Source organism: Antedon mediterranea, chromosome 1, assembly GCF_964355755.1.
Source record: "Antedon mediterranea chromosome 1, ecAntMedi1.1, whole genome shotgun sequence".
NCBI classification, from domain to species: Eukaryota; Metazoa; Echinodermata; class Crinoidea; order Comatulida; family Antedonidae; genus Antedon; species Antedon mediterranea.
Genome location: NC_092670.1, coordinates 30,586,881 through 30,610,999, shown reverse-complemented (window position 1 = coordinate 30,610,999; position 24,119 = coordinate 30,586,881). Strand labels below are relative to the sequence as shown.

The window sequence follows — 24,119 nt, the reverse complement described above, 5'->3', positions numbered from 1 at the left end:
GCGTGTGCAGCACCTGACGTTTCTATTACGGTTGGTGATTTAGTCTACCTGTGGACAGATGGTCACAAGACCTGTGCAAGAGATCGCTATCTCGTTGTTTCTGTAGATGGAAAGTGGTGCAACGTCCGAAAGTTTACGCACTCACAACTGAGAAGCGCTACTTATCGTGTAAAGAAATCAGAGTGTTTTACTGTACCGACTGACGTTCATCATTCTCAAATGTCAGAAGTGACATAAGTTTTGTATTTATTTTGCAAGTCATTCTCATTCTTTTCCTTTTGTTTTCACTATTTGAACCTTTCTTTTGTTTTAGGAAGCTATTGTGTGAAGCTAGTGAAGCAGAGTATTTGTATTGCAGAGAAGGATTGTGTGGAGTTTGCTGATTGGAGGAGAGGTGTCAGAGTTAAGTTAGTGTGTGAGTTGCTGATTGGTGGAGGAGGATAAGGTGGTGGTATGTGTACAATTGAGGGAATTTTGAGGGAGATGAAAATTGAGAGGAGACAGAGAAGGAGGGCTATGTTATGTTGAAGCAGAAAGGAAGTAATGTGATATACATGAAGTTAATAAATTGTGGGTTGGAAAGAATTATGGTGATATAGAGCTGAAGCAGAAAGGAAATAAGGTGATATACATGAAGTTAATAAATTGTGAGTTGGAAATAATTATGGTGATATAGAGCTGAAGCAGAAAAGAAATAAAGTGATATACATGAAGTTAATAAATCGAAGAAGTAACTGTTGGAAATAGCAGAATTAATTGCTGAAAGTATTGAAGACTAACTTTATTGATACTGATATTATTTGACGTGGAAAAGGAGAAATAAATAATTGATCGGGGAGCGGATTGCAGTGCAGAACGACATCAAGAAACATTTTAACTTTATATTTAATTTATTTATATGTCAGGAAGGAGTTGCAGTTTGGGAAGAATTATAATTGGTTATACCAGCGAAACGGGAGCAGAGGCGTGGTAGTTGTTTAGTTGCAGAATCGTTTTAACTTTTATCTTTCTAATTTGTTTTGTGTCAGCATCGAGACAGAAGAAGACAAGAAGTAACGAAATTGTGGACCTTTATTATATGTTTAATTGGGATGTTATTGTATTTGAAAGGGGGTTTCTGGGATTTATTTGACAATAAGAAGATTGTTGATATTTTGTCTGGAAGGATTGGGAAATTTGGGAAAGTGCATAAAGTGTATTGGGAATAGGGATACTGTAAAGGTCGATCATTGTTTGAGAATTGGTTGGGGTTTTTTTTGTGGGTTTTTTTTTAGGGGGGGGGGGGGGTTGGATTATAAAAGAAAGAATTGTTTGTCAAAGATTATTAAATTTATTTTTACATTAATTGCGAGTTGTACCGTTGTGGCTATTTACCGTTGTTCACCGGTGGTTCACATACATTACATGTCCCATCCCACACCAACCTCACAATGCCACTGCGACACCTCTGATGAAGAACCTGATTTCACAGCTGATCCGTCGACTCCATTTCCTCCACCCGAGGTACCGTCAACTCTTTCAGCCTCTCTTAATGAGGTGAACGACAAGTCATCATCCATTCAGACCCCGGAAGAATCACCAATGGAAGTTCCAGCACAGTTGTCTCATCGCACATCCACACTTTCACGCAGATTTCCTAGTCAATTTCGACCATTCAATTTAGATTTTGAGTTCTTCTGCTTGCTTTGTTTTGTTTTTGACTTTTGTGTTTTACGAGAAGAGAAAAAAAATGATTACGCCAGTCTAGCGCCCCCTATCTGGGTTGACACATATATCATGGCCGCTGGTTGTTATGTTATTGTTGTGATATTTGGTTTTGACGAATAAAGATCTTATTCTACTTGAGTCTTACGTGTCCGGTCTTTATTGTGGTGTGCCTTTTGCCTTACTGGCGTAGGATAATTAAAGGTTTTACTATTACGAATTTTCTATGTTTCGGCCTAGCTTCATTCTAGGCCAACTTTACTGTCACGGTCATCGCGGGCGTCAACGCACATTCTAAGCCGTTTTCTCGCCGATAACAATAACAATGTATAATTGTATTATTTTGTTTATATAATAAAGATTGACTATATTCTAATTCGTTCTTTAAAAAAAAAAATGAATTATATCCAAAAAATAAGTAAAGAATACAATGATATTTTCTTCTTACGATTGTATACTATTTCATTACACAGTTCATCTCGACTTCCATGGTTTATGTGCGGGAGATTATTTCAGTAAAATGGACAATATCGTCGTTTATTTATTAATTTATAGTAAAGAAACAATAAAATTGAACATACACTTTTTTTTTAATCGTTTGGTTTTGTATAAAATGTGTTTACTACATAAAAAGTCACGATAGCGAAAAATAATGGTTTGTAAACAAAAATTATATGTTCGCACGACTCGGGGAGCTTCGTCTGCAAACACTGAGGGCGCTTGACTTTTTCCAATATCTTAACACTAGTTGAAACAGCTGTGAAAGCGATCAAGCATAAAATGATCTTGCTTCAGGTAACCGCCACGTTCTGTGTACAATTTACTTTTCTTTTATTTATTATCAGGAAAAAAGAATGACGATTTGTCAAATCGCTCTGCGGGATGATTGTTGTACAGTCTCTAATCTCCTTCAACATACGCCATATTTCCCGTGGACCTGCCACACCATCTCCATATCTGCATCATATGCCTACAATTGTAACCTTTTCACTGTTTTCTACTCATGTTCACTCCTCAAAATAGGATAAAGAAAATGCAAAGGTAATAAAATATGACAAAAGTAGTAATTAATTTACCTCTACCGGTTGTTAATATTCTTTTGCAAGCATGGTAAACAGGGGCGCTGATAAAATGGATTGGGGAGGGTTAAGGTTAGTTGTCCTATGAGATATTTGTCCTACCGGTACTATGTATTCATTTCATCTTCAACAGATTAATACAATTTTTTCTAATAATAATAATAACATTGTTATTCTCACTTTTGTTTGGTTTATATATAATACTTTTGAACACTGATGAAGGGCTAGTGTAACTTTTCTGGCTGTTTATTTATCGTTTTGATTTAGCTTTTCGCTTTTTTTTGTGTTGTATCTCCATTGAGATCCAGCCACTGATACCCACAGCATTGTCATTTTTTCAGTAATTTGCCTTTGGATTTATATATATATATATATAATATATTTTACATTATGTGATTTTATCAATGTTACTGTTCTTAGAATCAGAACAATAATATTTCTTTTCTGTTATCCACCTTTTTTCATAATTTTCTAATATTGTTTTGTTCTATAATTCTCAACATCTAAAATTATAAACACTTAACTAATAATGTAGGCCTACTGTAAAAGATACATTTACTAATGTTAAATAATTGTTTTCGGTATGTATTTTTTCTATATATTTTTCGTAATTCATTTATACCCTATATACAGACTATATACATTATTTTAAAATACGAATATAAAAAATAAACAAAAATATTAAAAATGCTTTTCTTACTCTTGTGTTTAGTTTTATGTCTCATCGTTATATTTGTTTGCTTATCTTCTCGTGCGTTACTTATGTTGCGTTACGTTTATTTTTTGTTTTCAATATTAATTTATACAATTTTTTTTTTATTCATACTTCATATAAGAACAAATGAAACTGCCTATGGGTATTATACAACAATATGATGTAAATATCTGTATTTTTATACCTGTAGTACATAACTCATGCATACATATTTTAAATAATCAGATTCACATAAATGTAAATTATAACAGGCGGTTAAGGTAAGATCTATTTTTTTTTCGCCATAAAAAGACGAGACAGTGATCCGGTCCATTTGGTTTTCCTTTTTTTAAAGTACCGTATGTGCTTTGTAAACGCAGATACATCCAATAGAAAACATGTGGTCGACATAATTGTTTCCTGTACCTAGCACAATGTTTTAATATTTTGTCTCGATCCCAAATTTATGTATGGTGTAAACGTTAATATAATCCCATAAGGGTTTTACTTCAGTGCATTCATAAAGAAATGGGCATCATCCTCTAATACGTTGCATTGTAAGCAAGTATCTGTGTTACTTATTTTCCATTTTAAGAGCCTTCTTTTGGTAGGTGTTATACAATGCAGTAGTTTGATATTCAACTGTTTAAGTTTATTTCCATGTTAGAGACCAATCGTTCTCTATGTTAAAATATGTTAATTTCCCACTTCTCTTTCCAATCTTTTGGAATTGCGTTTAATACAATTTGCCATTCTTCAATCCAGTTTGAGTTGTACCTAAGCATATCAAGTAATTCATTTGCGTTAATGAACCTATTCTCAATTACAATATCATTAATATTTCGCACACCTGACCTTATCCAGTTTCTAAAAAATAATGATATGTCATTGTATAAAATTTTGTTATACCAAAGTTGTTGATGTAATATATCATCATAACATAATTGACGTTTAGTCATACCACAATTAAGTTTGACTAAAATACATAGTATAGATTTATAGAAATCGGGTATGGCTTTAAAAATAGTATTTTTCTTATCAATATAATTATATGTTTTCAATAATATCTTTTGGGGCTATTCTATTGAAATACGAGTTTGGCAGACATTTCCACTTTGAATCATCATTGTTAAGCCAAGATATTTTTAAAGTCAGGCACTTTAACACCACCACATTCATATTCGTTCCTAAGAACTACTCTTTTAACCTTTTCTCTTTTTCCATCACCTAGGGGGTAGTTAACCACTTGCGAAACCACATTGTTGTAAAGGTGAACGTTTAGCTGAGCTACTTAGTACTTACTTACTACTTAGTTAACTAATATGTTTGAATCTCATAGAGCCGGGGGCGCTCTATAAACACCATAAATATGCCTACCTCTATTGTACATAACCGTAGTAGTAAATATTAAATCGTTTAGTAAACTGAGGGATAGAATATCATGATTTCCGGACATTTTTTATTGTCGATCGTTAAAGTTACGGGGAAATGGAAATCAAGCTGTTTCAGAGAGCGTAAATTATTTCTATAGCCAATCACAGTTAAGGATTCACAAATTCTTGTTAGAAATTTCATCAACTTAACACCTTAATAAAAACCAATTTCCATTGGCTAGATTAAAAAAAAGAAAGAACAAAATATTATGGTAGCTGATATACTTTCGAACAGATAGGTAGCAAACATGACGTGATTCGGGTTAGAGGTTTGTTTACAACAGATAGGTAGCAAACATGACGTGATTCGGGTTAGAGGTTTGTTTACAAAGCGTCGTAAAGAAAGTTGATTTATGACAAAAATACAATTTCCTAATGATTTTCAATGGAAACGACTTAAATAATTGCAAAATACACATACTTGTGATATTTTTTTATGAACAAGAGTTTGATATGTTAAAGATTATATGTATGTTATATATTTATAGTACTGTATTACTAACCTAGGAAGTGACACTAGTCTTCCTACTGGGACGCAACCAGTAATTGTTAATAAAGTAAATGAAATATTTGACATGTGTTGCAAAAGCTATATAAAACAAGCTTCACGTACCAAAATGTTAAATATTTAAATACCAGTCTGGTACTACTAATGTATAACTGTAAATAGAGTATTCATTAACATGATATACCTTACATTAAACATATTTACTATTTATTATGTTTTAGTTAAGTATAGTATAATTGAATTAGCTGGTGCAATGAAATGACTTGTGCAAAAATAGCTATCGTAATATTAATATTAAAAAGACAAAATAAATTATGTTTTACTTTCGCAGAGGGCAACATAGGATTGATCCGATCACCATAAACAACACAAATGTAGAAAAAGTTAAAACTAAAAGTACCTACTGGAGGAATAAGTGTAGATGTCATTACATTGAAAAGGACAAGCAATGTTTCAACAATATTGTATTTTTACATTTTTCTTTCAGTTGGTTTTGTGCATTTATTTTTTTTTCTTTCCTGAATCTAATTATGAGTTTAATCTTTATAAGGTATATACAATTAGGGAAATCGAAAGGCGGTATAGAGTATGCATTAATAGCCAATGGTGTGGTAACGTATACGTAACTGGACAGTTAAAAAAAGACTTTTTACTCCAGATACCGAATTACTTATCGTCGTAGGTTTGCGGCCCTGTTATCTTTTCAGGGATTTTAGCAACATTAATGTTAAATATACATCCAAAACGCCACAATTGCGAACGACAAAATTATAAAAGAAGTAACTGTCTCGAGACAAACTATCCCAATGCTAACATCTTAAAATAGAATATTTCAAAGTGCATAATGCATTTTACTCTACCCTCGTATATGCAATATGATAAACCCACAAGAAACGACGCCATCTTGATCTTTGCTATGAAAACGTTGAAGGAGGATATTAAGCTATTTCCGTAATTAGGAAATTCCGAATGGAATGAAGAAGCGATAGCTGAATTGCGCGGCTGTTTTGACAATAATTCACCATTTTACTGAATCAACCAACTGGGACGTGTTTGAACAATGGTAATTTAATGATACGACTATAATTCTAACAGTGTAGGCCTACATCACCTTTTGAGGTGACATGATCTTGCCATAAAAATTGTTTTTTTTAAAGGGGTCTTTAATGAATTAAAAAACATATTGTAATAAAAACGGCTTTCATTATTTCATTTATTATTTCACAAATAAATTAAATTGAGATTAACGATTAAGATGTAGAAAGAATTATGATAGATGAATGTAATATTAGGTGATTATTTTCTAAGATAACAAAGCAACGGAACCAGATGGGTTCAGCAACAGGCTGCACTTATCTCCACTCGATTGTTCCAAAGGTATCTGTAGATAAAGGCGAATTAACAGCAAACTGCTCATATTACTATTACCCTAGACGTGTCTTGTTGCAATGAAAATGGATAACAAAAATGTAAAGTTATTTTATCATACTCTCGTACAGAGTATTTTAGCTATTGGTTGATAAAATAAAATTTAAAAAAAAGTAACAACAGAAGCTAAAAAATGCATTGGTATTAAAAAAAGTAGTAAATATAGTAAATATTTATAATAAACTGGTGCTGCAAAAAAATTAAAACTATCATAAATGATGATGATACTCACCTTTTTGTAATTGTTTTAAATTTAGTAATTCTGGTTTTATTGTTCTCGTATGCTAGTGACTAGAGGTACAATTATTTGAAACAAAACACCATATCTATTCTTACCCAGTAGACGAATTGTATGGAATATCAGGAAGCAACAGTTGAATAGAATTTTGCTGTTGTATTCCTATAATAATTTAGAATAATTGGGGCTGAACTACAAAACACATAGAAATATTCCATTAAAAGGCATCATCTACATGGGTGTGTAGAAAGCGACGACCTCGAATTGGACGACCCCAACGACCCGGGCGACCTCGAATTGAACGACCTCGAATTGAACGACCCATAACACGAAACCGACGACCCCTATAGCCTAGCCTAGCCTAGCCTAGGCCTAAGTGTGGAATAACATCCCAAAGCCGAACATAGCCAAAGATCTTTAAACTATACCTTATTATATAATACTCGCAAGCAAGCAATTGATTGAAAAAATACAGAAATATCGCCATTTGAAACTGATTGTGTCGACACGAACAAACGAAAAGATATGGAACGCCAAGAGTGCATCATTAAAACTGCATTTGACATATTAAAAATAAATTAAAAAGAAATAAATATTATACAATACATGGTTAAACCATGGACGTATAATTACATCTCGTCTTCTTATAACGAACATTATAGGCCTACCAAGCAGCGTAACATGTGCATGGGGGGATATGACCGGTTGGGCCGCCGACAAGTTGAGCCGCCGGTAATTTCTATGAAACGGCCAGTGCGTCTTTTACGACATTTCGCGTAGTGATAGAGTGGTGTCCTAGTAGGCCCTACATAAGTTCATGGTCTTTAGGTTTATTGTGTCATGAAAATAAATAATAATTACATACTACAATTTTGTTGGTTTGAAACAGCAAAGGAAAGTAGTCATATTTAATAATTTAATTGTTTTTAATCTTTCAAGGTAAAAATGCAGTGCACTCCATAATATTTTTCTCGCGTGTATGCCTACCACGTAAAATCACGTTGTCTCTCAGGACTAATAGAGTATTGATATTCTTCGAATGAGGTTAAATAATAATTATTTTTTATTTACTATCTTTTAATATCATATTTTATTGAATTTTACAATGTTAATACACAAAATATTTTACTAAAAAACGGTGATTTTATGCAATTATTTTACTTCAACTGCCGCCTGAGAGGGCAACATGTTTACGTCATTTTTTGGCTAAAAACGATCATTTTCGGTCAGGTTTTAGGCCTTATATTTTGGAATCTACAATACAAGTCAGATATTCATAATTATTTCTCTTTAATTATAATATTTAATAATATATACTAAAAACCGTGATATATAAACTTTGGAATATACATCGTTATATCTAATAATTAATATAAATAGAACTTCTATTAAATAGAAACGAGCACCGGCGAAAGTAAGCATTTGGCGTTTCATAGAAAATAACGTTTTTCTGGCGGCGCCTCAACTTGTCGGCGGCTCAACTTGGCCTAATCCTGCATGGGGAGGGCCATACAGTCGAGACGCAGAGTGCTCAAATGACCGTTAAATCGCTAATTTTCCCCTGCGCATGCGCCATTTTTATACTAGGAAGTAGAAATTGTTTACACTTAGCGACGAACCGCGATGAATTTTTGCATGGAAGAGCCTTCAGAAATCCAGTAAAATTTCACCAATCAGGAACCTAATTCACTTGCCAAATATGGTAAAGGCTTACCAAATATAGAAAGAATCTTCCCGCCGACTTTTTTTCGTATAAAAGGACGGACATTTAAATCGGCGTCCATTTTTCGAAATCGTAGCTGTCGAGGGCTCACGTGAGGTAAGTTTTGATTCTGGTTTGTTTTGGTTTGAAACAAACCAGCCGATTTTTTCTTCACAAGCCAAAATTAATAACATTCTAGTATGTGTTCAATACACATATAATACATATTCTGAGAAAGATTTGGCCCTGTTCATTCATGAGAACTATTAAAATTTAGTGCAAGTTGAGCAGTCACTTTTTTCGGGCCGCCGCCATCTTTGTATGTATTCCTTAGCTATATCGTAGATAGCGCCTGTGCTTTAACAGATCAATCTTTACCAATCACGGGGCTTTGGTTTGACATATTAGGTTTTGATCGACTATTTATTGATTATCACGCAATTATAATGTTATTTGAAGTTATATTTTGGGGAAATTTGTAATTATAAACTGAATAAAATACATTGAGATTTCGGTCTGTATATAGAAATAGGGCCGGCCTACTGTAACTAGTAGTAGGGCGGATCAACTGTCCACTAGGGCTAGCTAGGCCGATCTGGTTAGAAGTTTCCTATATAGTTATTTCGTACGGATTGAACTATTAGTAATTACCCTATGCTATTGGAACTAAATTTGTAATTTTTTTTATTATATGCACCTAGGCCTAGTCCCAGCTGTAGAGCATACTATCTAGACCTAGCAGCTAGTCAGAGAAGAGCCAGTCAGCCGGCTCCTGCCCAGGCTATTATGCTGATGCTAGGCCAGCTGGAGTGTTCAACACTCGGCCAGAAATCGATGGTACCAAGCTCACCAGATGTACTAAAATAAACCTATAAAGGAAGTATACAATGATACTGTAATATTTTCATTTTATTTTGCAGGTGTTTGGATGCCAGCGTTTGATCACCTCAATTAGTCAGCATACCGTATCAAGCCAGAATGTCTGCTTACTGTTGTGAACCAACTTTCATGTGCATTTACTACGCCAATTTATATCAAGTTTAATATGTGTGCTATGTAAATAAGTTATAGAACTATATGATATATTTGATTTTATTTAATAATATTATAATAATTAGATTTGTTTGTCTTAGAATAGTATAAAAATAGTATTTTTACATGCAGTATAATTTTGAAAGTATTTATGCCAATACTTTGCCATAAAAAAATAAAAACATCTCGTTACATTCTGCATTGTCTAGGATTAATTTCAATAATAATAATATAGGTGCTATTTAAAAACAAAAATTTAAGAAATTTCAGCAGGTGGCTGGTTTCTGTTTTGTTTTTATATTCAATTTCCATTTTATTGGAAATTACTTAATCCAAACTAATTTAAATAAGTTTATAAACCAGTATTTGTTCCAGTTATATTGCCGTATAGCTTTCATCATGGTAGTGTAAATATTGTATAGTGCATAATAATTACAGTATATATATTTATTTATTTTATCAGCATTTAACTTCTATCTAGTCTTTTTAAATGTTATCGTATTTATGTTTAAATTCGTGCTGCATAATTGTATTAGGTTACATGTTTCTCAGTTCTCCAAAATATACCAAAGAGATTCATTCAGTTAAAATTACACTTTTAATGTTTTATAACTCTACCAGAATCATTTTTGTATATTTTAGGATAGTTTGTTAATGATAATTTTTATCATACAACAGTTATGAGTTGAAATAAAATAAAGTATAAATTTAAAAAATTCTTCTTTGTGTTTTATTTTTATTATGTAGTTTTTGAAGAATTTGTGGTGTGATGATTGCAGTGATGGATTGTGCATTGTAAATTAATATTTATTAATTAATAACAATAATAAATGGAATTTAAAATTAAATCACATAAATACTGTAATGCAGTCGGACCTTGACAGTTTTTATTAAAAGCAGTCTGGTTCCCCTACGACTAATGCCATGACGTCATTTTAAGCCGTCTGGTGCTGTAAGGCTATTGCCATTACGTCATTTCTCTCGTCGGAAAATGGCTGCTATTTCAGAATTCATTCGCTTCACTCAAACGAATCCAGCCGTTTTTTTCTTCAAGAGAGTTTAACGATTTCCTTTGGTAGAAATGTTTGGAATATATATTTACGTCATATACCTAAAATCCGTGACTGTTCATACGATTTTCAGTGAGTTATTAAATTTTTTTCGACTAAAGTTACTCATCACTACGCCAGTCGCCGCTAGCCTACGCTAAGGTCGCCACAAACTTTCACTTGGCTAGGCTAAATATGATCGAATTTTTGAATTCTATACAGGTAAAATCCCTTAAATATTATTTATAAATACAAAATACCCTGTAAATCGTTAATAAAATCTCATAATTTTACACGGAAATTCAGAACTTTTTTCTCTCGATCGCCGGTAGCAATGGCGGCGATTCAAATTTCGAGATTGTGATAATTTCGAGGTCACGCAACTCTGCGTCTCGACTGCATAAGCGGGGCCATAAGAAAGCTTTACATTTCACACATGCATTGTATACGGTCAAACCATGGAGGTATAAAAATGGTCAAACCATGGAGCTGGTCAAACCATGGAGTACCTCCATGGTCAAACCTTACCTGCCGCTGAAAAAGGGGCCTGGTTTGCCATGTTTATGATATTTCGTGTGCTAATCGAGTCGAATGCAGTTTTAATGATGCACTCTTGGCGTTCCATATCTGTTCGTTTGTTCGTGTCGACACATTCAGTATCAAATGGCGATATTTCTGTATTTTTTCAATCAATTACTTGCTTGCGAGTATTATATAAGGTATGGTTGAAAGATCTTTGGTTATGTTCGGCTTCGGGATGTTATACCATATACTTAGGCCTAGGCTAGGCTAGGCCTAGGCTATTATAGGGGTCGTCGGGTTCGTGTTATGGGTCGTCCAATTCTAGGTCGTCCAATTCGAGGTTGCCCGGGTCGTTGGGGTCGTCCAATTCGAGGTCGTCGCTTTCTACGCACCCTCATCTACATATGTTTAAACGTTTTATTCGTGTGCACTCTAAAGAACCCAGTTCACTATTGTACACGAGTAGGGGTGAACTGGTTCACAAAAAATAACTCTGTTATGGGAGATTACCACCTATCTGATAGGTCATTGATTAATTGGTAATTCATAAAATACAAAATCCAAAAAATATCCGTCATAATAGTACTTTAATCAAAGTGCAAAAATTAAAATATCAGTATTTTCAACAAGTAAATGTGGATTATTACAGGATGTAATCAACTTGTATTGCAAAAAGATATTAAGTATGGCAAAAGGGTAAGCAAAAAGTAAACACAGTTTATTATCCCAACCTTAAAACTAACATAAACTAAACATAAAAAACCCGATTAATGAAAAATTAAATCTACAAAAAATGTAAAAGACATAATGGAAGTATCATGGTACGCCAGTGCAAGTGAAAGAAGAAGCATGAGACAGGGTTAGTGACACATTATCTATTATCACCAACATAATATAACAAATAAATATTATATTTTTGTCTAATAGTCTCAGCAAATAGGCCTACACATTTTTTATTGTAGAATAATGCACATCAGGCTTTGGAATCTCGCCAACTGTTCGGGATTTTCCCATTTTATTTTAGTCTGTGTGTTTACGTCATCGTGGAGTGTTTATTGCTATGACTCATTGCGTCGCAAAACGATTGCTAGTAAAGAGCTAGTCGTATTATTTATGTTGCAATACATCAAGATGGTGCACATTGATTACATAGAAAAACGACTTGTTTCATTCTATAAACGCTATGGCAAATTTATTTCTCGTCATCCCATCCCGTTCTTAATTGTACCCGTTTTAATTACTATCACACTTGGTTGTGGTATGATATACCTCGAAAAACAGACAGATGTTGAAAAATTGTTTACACCTAGAGACGGACGATCTAGAGACGAGCGTAATGCTGTTGAAGATGTTTTTATTTATGATGAAAACGTAGGCCTAACTTTTAACCGCCTTACAACGCTAGGCCGATACGGAAGGATGATATTAGTGGCAAGAGACGGAGGTAATGTAATCAAAGAAGAAATTATATCAAGAGGTGTACACGTTAATTGAAATTGTGCAAAACATTTCAGTAACCGACTCGAATGGTGTGGTAAAGTTTGAAGATATATGTCTGCAGTGGTTAAGAGAATGTCAAACGGATGGCTTTGTTTACACCTTTCCTAAAGGTTCTTCTATGAAAGGAGAGAAAAATGTTACTTATCCCGTATATGAAGATGTGTTTATTGGTAGCTCATTAGGTGGTGTTGAGCTTAAAGTCAACACAGATGTCATTAGCACAGCCGCCGCAATCCAGTTAAACTTTTACCTCCGGAGAGATGATATAACTGCCGACAAATGGGAAGATGCATTTCTGGAAATTATAGAGAATTATGATGAAAACTTGGTTGTAGTTTACCGATACACATCGCGTTCTCTCGAACTTGAACTGGAACACGCCAGCGATTCGGTATTTACTTCATTTACAATTACTTTTACGATTATTATAAACTTTGCAATCTGGTCCAGCATTCGTCTTGATAACGTTCAGAACAAACCATGGTTGGCATTGATGGGTGTTGTGTCTGCGGGCTTTGCAGTAGTATCGGCGTTTGGTTTCCTCATGTATTGCAGAGTGCCGTTCATTGATATTGTTGCCACCACGCCAATTCTCATTCTAAGTAAGTAAATTGCATTTTTTATTTAATATCTTCAATGCCATAGATTTCTAGAAATCACACAGTACATTTACAAGATTTATAGTGGCCAAAAACAATAGTTATTGTCCTTGTTGGTTTGCCATAATTTCAGAGAATTCTGCATTGAGTGGCCGAAATAAAGAAGCTTTCGATTTCCGACAACCGTCGACCAATGTAGGTCAGGTCAATCGATGTGTTGTTGGTCGTCATTTATACCTAAACATGCGTGCGTCGATGTGGAGAGCGAGGACACATGTTACAATATCTCCACATGCGCACAATAAATTAACAGTGTTGTCGGTATACGCAAATTGAAAGCTCCCTAATAAAAAATACTAACAACAGAATACTATAAGCTCTATTATGTTAAAGGTTTATGTTTGGTTGTGACACGATCAGTCCAACACCCCTAAACATAAACCGAGAAAGTTGTACGTATCCGCAACTATAGTATGAATTTGTCGCACACAGGCAATTCTAAGATTAAGGTTGTATCTTGGCAAGGTGAGTTCAGCATCCTGTTTAATTCCCGTAGTCAACATAGGTGTTACAGGAAGTTATTCTAAATACAGTAAAATTAAACCTATTCTCATTGAAAGTGCACATATCATATACAATAAGCCATACTATTCGTTTAAACTGGTATTTATATTTATAGGTATTGGTGTGGATGATATGTTTATCATGCTAGCATCATGGAGAAAGACGAATATTAGGGGGAAAGTTGAAGAACGTATGGGGGAAGCCATGTCTGAGGCCGCTCTATCCATAACCATTACTAGTGTCACAGACGCTCTTGCATTTGGTGTCGGCGTTTTAGCGGTATTTCCATCCGTGCGCATTTTCTGCGCGTACACAGGTCTTGCCGTTGTATTTGATTACTTATACCAGGTGACATTCTTTGCAGCATGTATGGCAATTAGCGGGAAACGAGAAAGAGCAAATCGACATTATGGTACGTGTTTAAGGGTTAAACCAGAGGATGACTCTCCGAACAAGTGTTATGCAATATGTTGCTCTGGAGGTCCATCTCGGAAAAGAAGTGGCAATACAAGAGAAGAATCTCCTCATGTCGTCATGGTTTTCTTCAGAGATTTCTTCGGTCCATTCATCACTCATTCAGTTACTAAGGCTGCTGTGATTATCATCTATATCGCATACATTGGAATGTCAATATGGGGAATAATACATCTTCAGCAGGGCTTACAACTACAAAATCTGGCATTGGATGACTCTTACGTGAAACCATTTTATGACGTAGAAGAACAATATTTTAAAATGTATGGACCAGTTGTGTTTGTTTTATTTCCAGAAGAACTGAATTGTTTGAAACCTGTTGTTAACGATGACCTTTTGAGTACACTCGAAGTTTTTGAGAACTCAGAATATGCATACGGAAAAGACATGACGGATTGCTGGCTGAGAAGTTTCATCAGATACCTTAATGTTCGAGACATATCTAACGATAGCGACACTGATGTACTATTACACGTTTTAAGGTACGAATTCCTTGCAAATCCTGCATTCGAACATTTTTCTTTAGACGTCACGTTTGGAGAAAATGGGGTTATCATCGCATCAAGATGCCTAGTAATAACTAAAGACATCAATACATCGAATAGGGAACGAGATATGATGTCTGATATGCGTGACAAGGCCGACCAATCAAAGTACGACATCACAGTATATCACCCAGCCTTTATTTTCTTCGATCAGTACACAGCAGTCTTACCAAACACACTTCAAAATCTTGGTATTGCTCTAGCTTCAATGATGCTGGTATCTTTGATCTTCATCCCTCAACCGATTTGTTCTGTGTGGGTAGTGTTGTGTATCCTATCTATAGAGGCAGGGGTAGTTGGGTTTATGAGCCACTGGGGTGTCAACTTGGACTCAATCTCTATGATTAATATCATTCTATGCATTGGGTTTAGTGTTGATTTTTCAGCCCATATTGCTTACACGTTCACAGTTTCAGATGGTGTTTCGAAAAATGCCCGAATCATTAAAACTCTATTTACATTGGGCATGCCGATTCTCCAAGGAGCTCTGTCCACTTTGTTTGGAATATCTGTGCTTTCAATGTCCAATGGTTACATATTCCGTACGTTTTTCAAGACTTTGTTTTTAGTTATCGTTTTTGGTTTACTTCATAGTATGTTTTTCCTCCCAGTTATTTTAACATTCCTTGGGGGTAGTGCAAAGAGTGGTGTTGTAGCTGACATGGAGCCTAAAGAAAGGTCAACAGAAAACGCAGGAACTACAACAACCCCTCTTACAATAACCGTGAATGAAAGAAATACTCACTGCATTTAACATGCATAAAAATCCTCCGTATGGTGGAATTGGTAAGTGAAGATTGGGAAAGAATTCCCATTGCCTCGTGGAGTACAGACATATGTCTCCCAAAAAAGGTGGAGAATTGAGCTCCTTGCAATTCCAATGCTCTGGAAAGAGTCACTAAGAACAGTGGTTTAAAAGAAATGAATGTAAACGTATAGGTTTTAAATTAGGCTAAATGTAGCTACTGTAGACTATTTATCAAATATTAATTGATGGGATTAACGAACCTCTACATCTCAAATAAAATAATATAGTGAATACTTTAATATTACATATAATGAATGAATTTCTATTTACCATCTACAGTACCTGTTAGGTTATCAGACATGGTGGAATTATTATTCTTTATTTGGTCCAATATAAAAATACATTAGAAATTCCTCTTATATACACTGCAGAGATAATAACAATATACGTACATGCAGAAAACAGTCAATATAGAAAATCACAATAAAAATATCAAAAAGTCTACGATCCAGGTGTTCTCTCCATGAGTTAGCGCTGGACAAGTTTGTTATAGGTGACAATAGACTGTGGGACAAATGATTTATTGTAGCGTTTAGTACGGCTTCGAGGCAGACGGATGCGAATATTTGATGGAAGAAAAATGTATTCCTTATGGAGCGGGTGGTCTGTTTGGGAGAGTATACGTTTTACCAAGGAGAGAACACCTGCATCGTAGTTGAAATTAAGAACGGATACATCAACTCCAATGACCAGCCCAGCCGTTCTGGTAATTTTATTTAATAGTTCCTTATCTTTTTCATATAAACAAGCCACCCAGATAATTCTACAAAAAGATATAACACTAAGTATGGTTGACTGGTAGAACAGTATAAGAATTTGTTTACTAACATTAAATTTCCTAAGTTGTCTTAACAGATATAGCCGTTGTTGTCCTTTTTTATAGAGTTTTTTAATGCTATTACACCAGTCCAGCTTTTTCGTCTATTATAGTTCCAAGATATTTATACTCTGGGACAACTTTAATTAACTCATTTCCTATATTAAGGGGCTCATGAACTGACCTCTTTTTTGTCCTAAAATCAAATATCAATTCACATGTTTTGTTTAAATTAATTTTAAGGTAATGGTCTTTACACCAATTAGTGAAATGGTTTACAGCATTATAGTAATTATTAACAGATTGGTTATTATTTATAAGACTAACAAGAACAGTGTCATCAGCGTATTTGATTGCCATGCAGTTATCATACAGGGCACGACAATCGTCAGTGTAGAGAATGTACAGCATGGGGGAAAGGACACACCCCTGTGGAGAACCAGTGCTATTAAAGATGATAGGAGAAGATGTTTTATTTACAATAACCTGTTGGGATCTAAGGTGGAGAAAATTTCGGATCCAAAGAATAAGATATGGGTTAATACCAAAATTAAGAAGTTTAGGAAGAAATACGTGACTTTGCAAGGTGTTGAAAGCAGAGGAAAAGTCGATAAAAAGAAGAGTTAGAGGTTTCAAGATGCTTTTTGATATAGTGGACAAGGGTTGCTGTAGCATCCTCCACACCACGATGCGCCCTGTATGCGAACTGCATGGCAACAAGTTTTGGTTCTACAATAGGCTTAATTAAATTTACAATGAATCTCTCTAAACACTTAATGATCAGAGAGGTCAAGGCGATTGGTCGGTAATCATTCAAGTTGTTTACAGTAGACAATTTAGGAACGGGGACAATTAATGAATGTTTCCAAATGGAGGGAATAACACCTGATTTTAGTGTTAGCTGAAAAATATGTTGAAAAATGGGGGATATTTGAGTTGCACATTCTCTAATTAAAATACCTGCTAGTCCATCGGGACCAGCTGCTTTCCTAATTTTAATTTTACGAAAGAGCTGTGTAACATCTTCGACTGAGATGTTAACAGGATTACTTCCGGTATCTAAATTATTACAAAAAGTGAGGGTCACTTCCTCAAAATTATTAGTGTCAAATCTACAATAAAATTCATTTAACGATCGTGCCAATTTTTCATCATTGAAACCTGTGAGCATTTCAAAGGAAGTTTTATTTTTACACCCAGTTAGTGATTTAACATCATTCCAAGTCTCCTTGGATTTATTCTCTGCGAAATTGTTCTCAATTTTTTCCTTGAATTTCTGTTTAGCTTTTTTTATACAATATTTCAAGTTTGATTTAGCTAACTTAAGGCCAGCATGGTCATTATTCTTAAATGCAAGTGATTTGGCTTTTAAGGCCACCTTAACATTATGATCTAACCAGGGCTTGTCATTTGGGTACAATTTCACCTGCTTACGAGGGATTGTTAATTCCTCACAAAAAGAGATATATGACGACACAGTTTCAGTTAGTTCATGGATATCACTAGTGTTTTTAATCAGGACACTCCATTCTGTAGCCTCTAGGCAGCCCTTAAGCTTTTCAAGATGTTCGGGGTACCATAATTTAATCGATTTGGTGTCCACCTTACTTGACTTCAATTTTTGTTTATAACTTGGCAATAGCTGTATAACTTGGTGATCCGACGCACCGATTCCAGATAACTTGAACGATTTATAAGCCCGCGGTATATTACAATAGTAACAATCAAGTGTATTTCCTCCTCCTGTCGCACATGAGACATACTGTTTAAAATTAGGTAAGACACAGTTAAGTTTACACTGATTCAGATCTCCTAGAATTAGGACAGGGCTCTCAGGAGAGCGAGCTTGGAGTCTATGTGTGTGCTCAGCTATAGTATCCGCAGCAATTGAAATGCATCCTGGCACATAAACAACAATAACTTCAATGCAACAAAATTCTCTTGGCAAATAAAAAGGCCTAAGTGTCAGTGACAGCAATTCGTAATCTGCAGTGCAGACTTTGTCAATAACTGTAATATTTGAGCACCATCTATCATTTATATAACAACATATTCCACCGCCTTTAGACTTATTCGATTCCAAAGTACGATCACCGCGAACACACAAGAAACCTAGACTTGCCCCAAGTCTGTATTTATTGTCTTTTTTTTATTTATTTGTTTTTATTTCGACCGCGATTTTTGTCTGAAAATACACTCAAGTAATACACGTATGAAACGCCATATGTGCAAAAATATTTATATTTTTACAAAACTCCGTCTGGAGCCCAGACTAACACGAAACCATTTATCTTTGGGTGGTTTAACTGCAATAATAAAGATTTGTACATAATATACGGCGACTGAAAACGCTAGCTCATTATCCGTTTAAAAAAATCTATATCCAACCTCTGCAGCACAGATTGAAAAAAAAATGGATCAAATTTCTGTTATGAGTATACAGTACTTGCCTTTACGACGCCTGAGGGAATAGACACTTGTGGAACAGAGATTGGAATGTTCCATTCATTTCAAATCAATACATTTGCATAAACGTATATTAAATCTATCAAAATAGTATTTTTTAAAGAAAATCGGCCTGTCTTCAACATTATGATACTGTACTCGAGCTGTTCAACCGGTTTTCATCTATTAAAAACAATTATCGTAGGAGGAGATAGGAAAATGCGAAGCCTCCTCGCATTTTTGTGGCGGGTATTTTTCAAGATGGACATCCATTAGACAGTGTATACCACGATCGGAAAACACCCCTATTTGGGGCAAATCGTTGAACCTAAATTCGTTTTAATCGTCAATAACTAATTAATCTAACTTAATTTAATTAGTAAACAGGGTTACATCAGGTGGTTAAAATCAGTACCGAAAGTACGAACCAACTTTATATACCATCGAGTAAAAATTGTAAAAGTAAGGCACGATTTACCGAATTTTGCCCTTATGTAAATTTATATATAGATTAACAAGCACGTGCTTCAACAACATATGCGCGCTAGTTCTGTTTTTCTAAAGTTGTAGAAAAGCGTTTGTTGAATTATTATTTAATATTACAGGTATCATAAAGCCCTGTCTACACTACCAAACTTTATGTGACAAAAATGTGATGTCATACCACTACCATATGTAAACATATCACTACCATTTTTGAGCAAATTACACTTTTTAGGCAAACTAGTTTGGTAATGTAGAGAGAGCTTTAGAGTTATACCTTTTATGTAGGAACAGTTCCCAATAACTGTATGCAGTGTATTTGTCAAGTGGAATCAAACTGTAAAATGCCCAATCCAGTTTTCCGTATGGATGTCGTTTCGTTTTCTTGTGGCCCTTACCAAATTAAGGAACCACATTATCACGATGCTAAACTGATGGGAAAGGACCTAGACGGAGGTAAGTCTGTTTTTTTTATAACTTAGTATAGAGGGGTGTTTTCTTTTCTTTTTTTTGGATCAAATACAATACGAAATGAAATGCAAAGTATGGACGTAGGCCTACTCATTGGATCAGGCTTGTTTGTATCAAAGTATAGACTTTGATTGTTTTGACGTATGATAATTGTTACAATTTTTTCTCCAATACTCCACGTAAATATTTACTAAATTTTGTTTGGGATAGGATATAAAAGTAATCCGTTATGCGTAAAAATATTATATAAATAGGCCTATAATTATTCTCATCAAGGAGATTTTAAAAACTGTTTTAATAATGTTATTATTACTATTTGATTAGGCCTAAACTACGGTAAAGTTTTGCATACAGATAATCCATTTTGTGCGTAAATTATGTGAACAACCGACATAAAAGTGAGCCCCAATTGTGGGTACCCAAATCTTGGGTGAAGGACTCTTGAGACCTAATTAACAACATAAGACACAATAGCAATAGTGCGAAAACCTTGTACCACGAAAGCCATGTACCACGAAAAAGAAAAAAGAAAAAAAAACACAGAGCCCACCGTCACATCTTTTTATGATCGATAACCTTTTTTTTCTCCCATTTGAATGTATCGAGGCTTTTTTTCAGATTGGAAAAAATGTACAGAGACGTTTGATTGTAGTGAGAGATGTGTTCAAGGGTACATGGCTTGGTATGCAATAAGCAGCCGTATTGGTCACGATCCCACATGCGAGGACTTTGCACGTATCCACAACGGAGTTCCTAACGGTTATAAAAACTCAAAAACTTTAGGATACTGGTTTAACGTTGCAACCTGTCTCGGAAGAAGAGTAGGCCTCTAAAATCTGCCTAGCTAGATAATGAAGTTACTTGACTTAATGCACACTTTGGCAGTTGTGACGACTCTGACTAAGATTATCTGAAAATATTCAATTCAATTTTACGCATATTTTAGGGTTAATTTGATTAAAACTTATAGTACTGTATACACATGTTTGTTAACCCTCATTCATAAAACGCTTCATTCAACCTTTCTCCGAAAAGTATAACTTTTTACCACAGTTGTCAATCCTGCACTTATCTATCCGACAGATGAAATCGCAAAACTTGTAATTTTTAATTGATTTTTAATGTAGGCTATATATCAAACATGTATCATTCATGTCCTTATCACAGATTTTATAGTTTACTAGCAGCAGTACCAGTGGGTATAACCAATAAGTACAGAGTTCAACTGAGAAAACAATCGAGAGAAGTTATCAATTTAGGCCTATAGGCCTATATGGATTTTTTTAAAGACGTCTTTACTGTAAAGAAATTTAAATTGAAAGTTTTATTGATGATTGTCTTACAGTATCCAGCCTAATAAATAGTAATGACATGATATATACTGAGCTGCACAGTAGTTAACTGTATAAGAGTACTTACAATGAATAAAATGTATAACACTGGACTCGGTCGTTCACAATCAGGGCGGCGTAACAGGAGAGAGGAACACTGAACAAAGTAGAATGAAACGTAATAATTATAATGATCGTACACTAATATAATGCTAGAAATTATTTGAAGTAAGCACAATAGTTAACTCTTTAAGAATACTTAGGCCTAGAGTGACAGTGCGGAACACTGATCTCGGTCGATCACAATCACGGCGTAACAGAGAGGAACACTACGTGGAATAAAACGTAATATAGTGATTAATAACAACTATAAGCCTAGATTAAGATATCAGCGAAAGAATTTTCAAGGCTGGGTTGAAGCATCAAACACCCGTATCATTTTTAATTTTCATGCGGGCCCGACTGCGCATGGCCGTCTTTGGTTTTGTAATACTTTACGTCCGCGTGTCCCAGCAACGCTCGAGAGAACCAAGAAACTATTAACAATAGCGTAACAATGTTAGCGGTCCGGCTCGATCATCGTTATCGCAACTCAATGCATCTTAACGCAACTCAATGATCGACAGGAAAACAAGCTTAATTAGCTATACAATCTTTGGTTTTTCAGCTTTTAATCTTCAATGACATGACGCCCTCTGGAAATTTCTTATTTGATAGCCTTTTGATTCAGAGGTGGTATTTTTAACAAATTATTTAATAAGCACTTTGCAAGATTGGTGTTGAGTACAGAATTCAGATCTATCAAATGTTGTACCGCGACGTGCATAACGGACAAACTTTTTGTGTTTGCCTTTTATATATATAGATTTATCTTCTGGATGTGTTCCTAAATACCACTTGAGTTCGAAGTGCTCGCGCACAGAGCAATACCTGGTACGTATATTGTATTTTATTTGTCAACTAAGATATTTTTATTATTTGTAAATGCATTTTTATTGTGCAACGAAACCTTTATTTGGTAAACTAGCCTAGCTTCTACACTTATGAGGAATAGAACATGAATTGAAAGGATATAGATCTCCAATCCAGCACTTCATCTACTATTACGTCATCATATATGTATGGTATTTTACTTGCGGTCGACCATGTAGAGTGACATTTTATTACTCGCACATTGCTGTTATACCGTAACTATTATTATATATCGCTTTCCCACATTTTTTAAACTTTAGCGATTTAGCATATGTTAAAAAATGTTAATGATGTCGTAACATATTGAATGCGTATTACCACATTTCAAATGTGTATGGCAATTATTTTATGACGATAACAATTTAAAATTAAAAAAATGTGTTCGAATTGTATGTTCTATCATAAATATACATTTTAAACGAACGAAAATTACTATGTGTATGATCAACTGGAGCACAGGTTATTAACACACGAAAATATATTAAAATTTCTTTTGAATTAAAAAAGTACTTCTCGAATTCAAATATATTTCTTGGTTTCTCAAATTACAGGAAAGAAAATCGATTTCCTAAACCATTAATTGTGTTGGTGTCAAAATCATTATTACTAATTAGAGTTTTGAAAAATGTTTGGAATTGTATGTTCTTTCATAAGTATTTACTTTAGACAAACGCAAGTTATTAAAATCACCGATGTTGCCTGAAACTAATTTTTCTTTAGCATTGTGGAAGGAGTAAACGATATTGAAAATATATACCAAGTTTGAGAAGTATTTTGTCTCGATGTTTTTGTATGTGAATATTTAGCTGTGCTCCACCACTGGTGCCAAATTGGGTCCACTGGAGCAGCATTGTGTATTAATATACGAAAATGTATTGAAACATACGAAAAGATATTAAAATTCAGTGACTTATTTTTATTTTAAACCACTGTGCTCCACTGGCGCCAAACTTAGGTCCAATTAATCATAGTGTATTCACATACGAAAAGATATTAAAACTCAGTGACTTAATTATAGTTTATATCACTGTGCTCCACTGGTGTCAAAGTAGGTCCACTCGAGCACAGTGTATTAACATACGAACAAATAATGAAACTTAGTGACTTATTTCTAATTTATATCACTGTGCTCCAATGGCGCCAAATTGGGTCCACTTGTATTAACATACGAACATAATTAAAATGACTTATTTCTATTTTATATCACTGTGCTTCACCGGTGCCAAATTTGGTCCAGTGAACCGGTTACCGTAATACTATTTCTATTTCGGAAGTCTATAAAGGCATAAATGGTGCTCCATCGTCAGAATGACGCTCTGAATATACCTATCGTTTGTTGACATCGAGAAATGACGTCACCAGGCCAAAGTGAATGACACGACATTGTCGACATTAGCGTTCGTATTAAAAAGTGAATTTTAAATGTACGAATATGGTTTTCATTATCTGTATTAAATTAATTGTACTATTATGTATCACATCACAACAAGTCATTTTGATAATAAATAAGTCAAATAAATATAAAGGAACAACAGGAGACTGGCCTTCCATACAGTGTGATAGTATAAGTATTGATACGCCCAAACTTGTCACCGCAAGTTTTCTGTAATTGTTATTCATTCATTCAGAAATACAATTTAGAGGAGGAATCGAATGTGTTGTACACCAGAAGGCATTACTAGTTTACTCTATATATTTATGATGTTTTCCCCGAAAATAAT

The 24,119-nt window shown here is 34.5% G+C and overlaps 2 protein-coding genes across 2 annotated transcripts in view; both read left to right on the top strand.

The window, feature by feature from the left end:
* The window catches only part of LOC140043937 (lysozyme 3-like), a gene marked incomplete at its 5' end in the record, with an annotated part of 85,206 nt that extends 63,988 nt beyond the window's left edge, over positions 1–21,218 (top strand). Inside the window, 2 exons of the mRNA XM_072088433.1 lie at positions 19,913–20,080; positions 20,714–21,218. Coding sequence (XP_071944534.1) covers positions 19,913–20,080; positions 20,714–20,928 — 383 coding nt within the window. The remainder of the gene's footprint in view (positions 1–19,912; positions 20,081–20,713) is intronic.
* Positions 12,893–17,845, top strand: LOC140063652 (patched domain-containing protein 3-like). Its single transcript, XM_072110087.1, has 2 exons — positions 12,893–13,491; positions 14,168–17,845. The coding sequence occupies exons 1-2, from the start codon at positions 13,008–13,010 to the stop codon at positions 15,823–15,825; spliced, it is 2,142 nt and encodes a 713-aa protein (XP_071966188.1). The 5' UTR covers positions 12,893–13,007; the 3' UTR covers positions 15,826–17,845.
* Positions 21,219–24,119: the final 2,901 nt, after the last annotated feature.

Coding starts and splice junctions, on each gene's coding strand:
- LOC140063652 (XM_072110087.1), top strand. CDS start 13,008: ATGAAAGGAGAGAAAAATGTTACTTATCCCGTATATGAAGATGTGTTT. Junction 13,492..14,167: donor CACGCCAATTCTCATTCTAA/GTAAGTAAATTG, acceptor TTATATTTATAG/GTATTGGTGTGGATGATATG.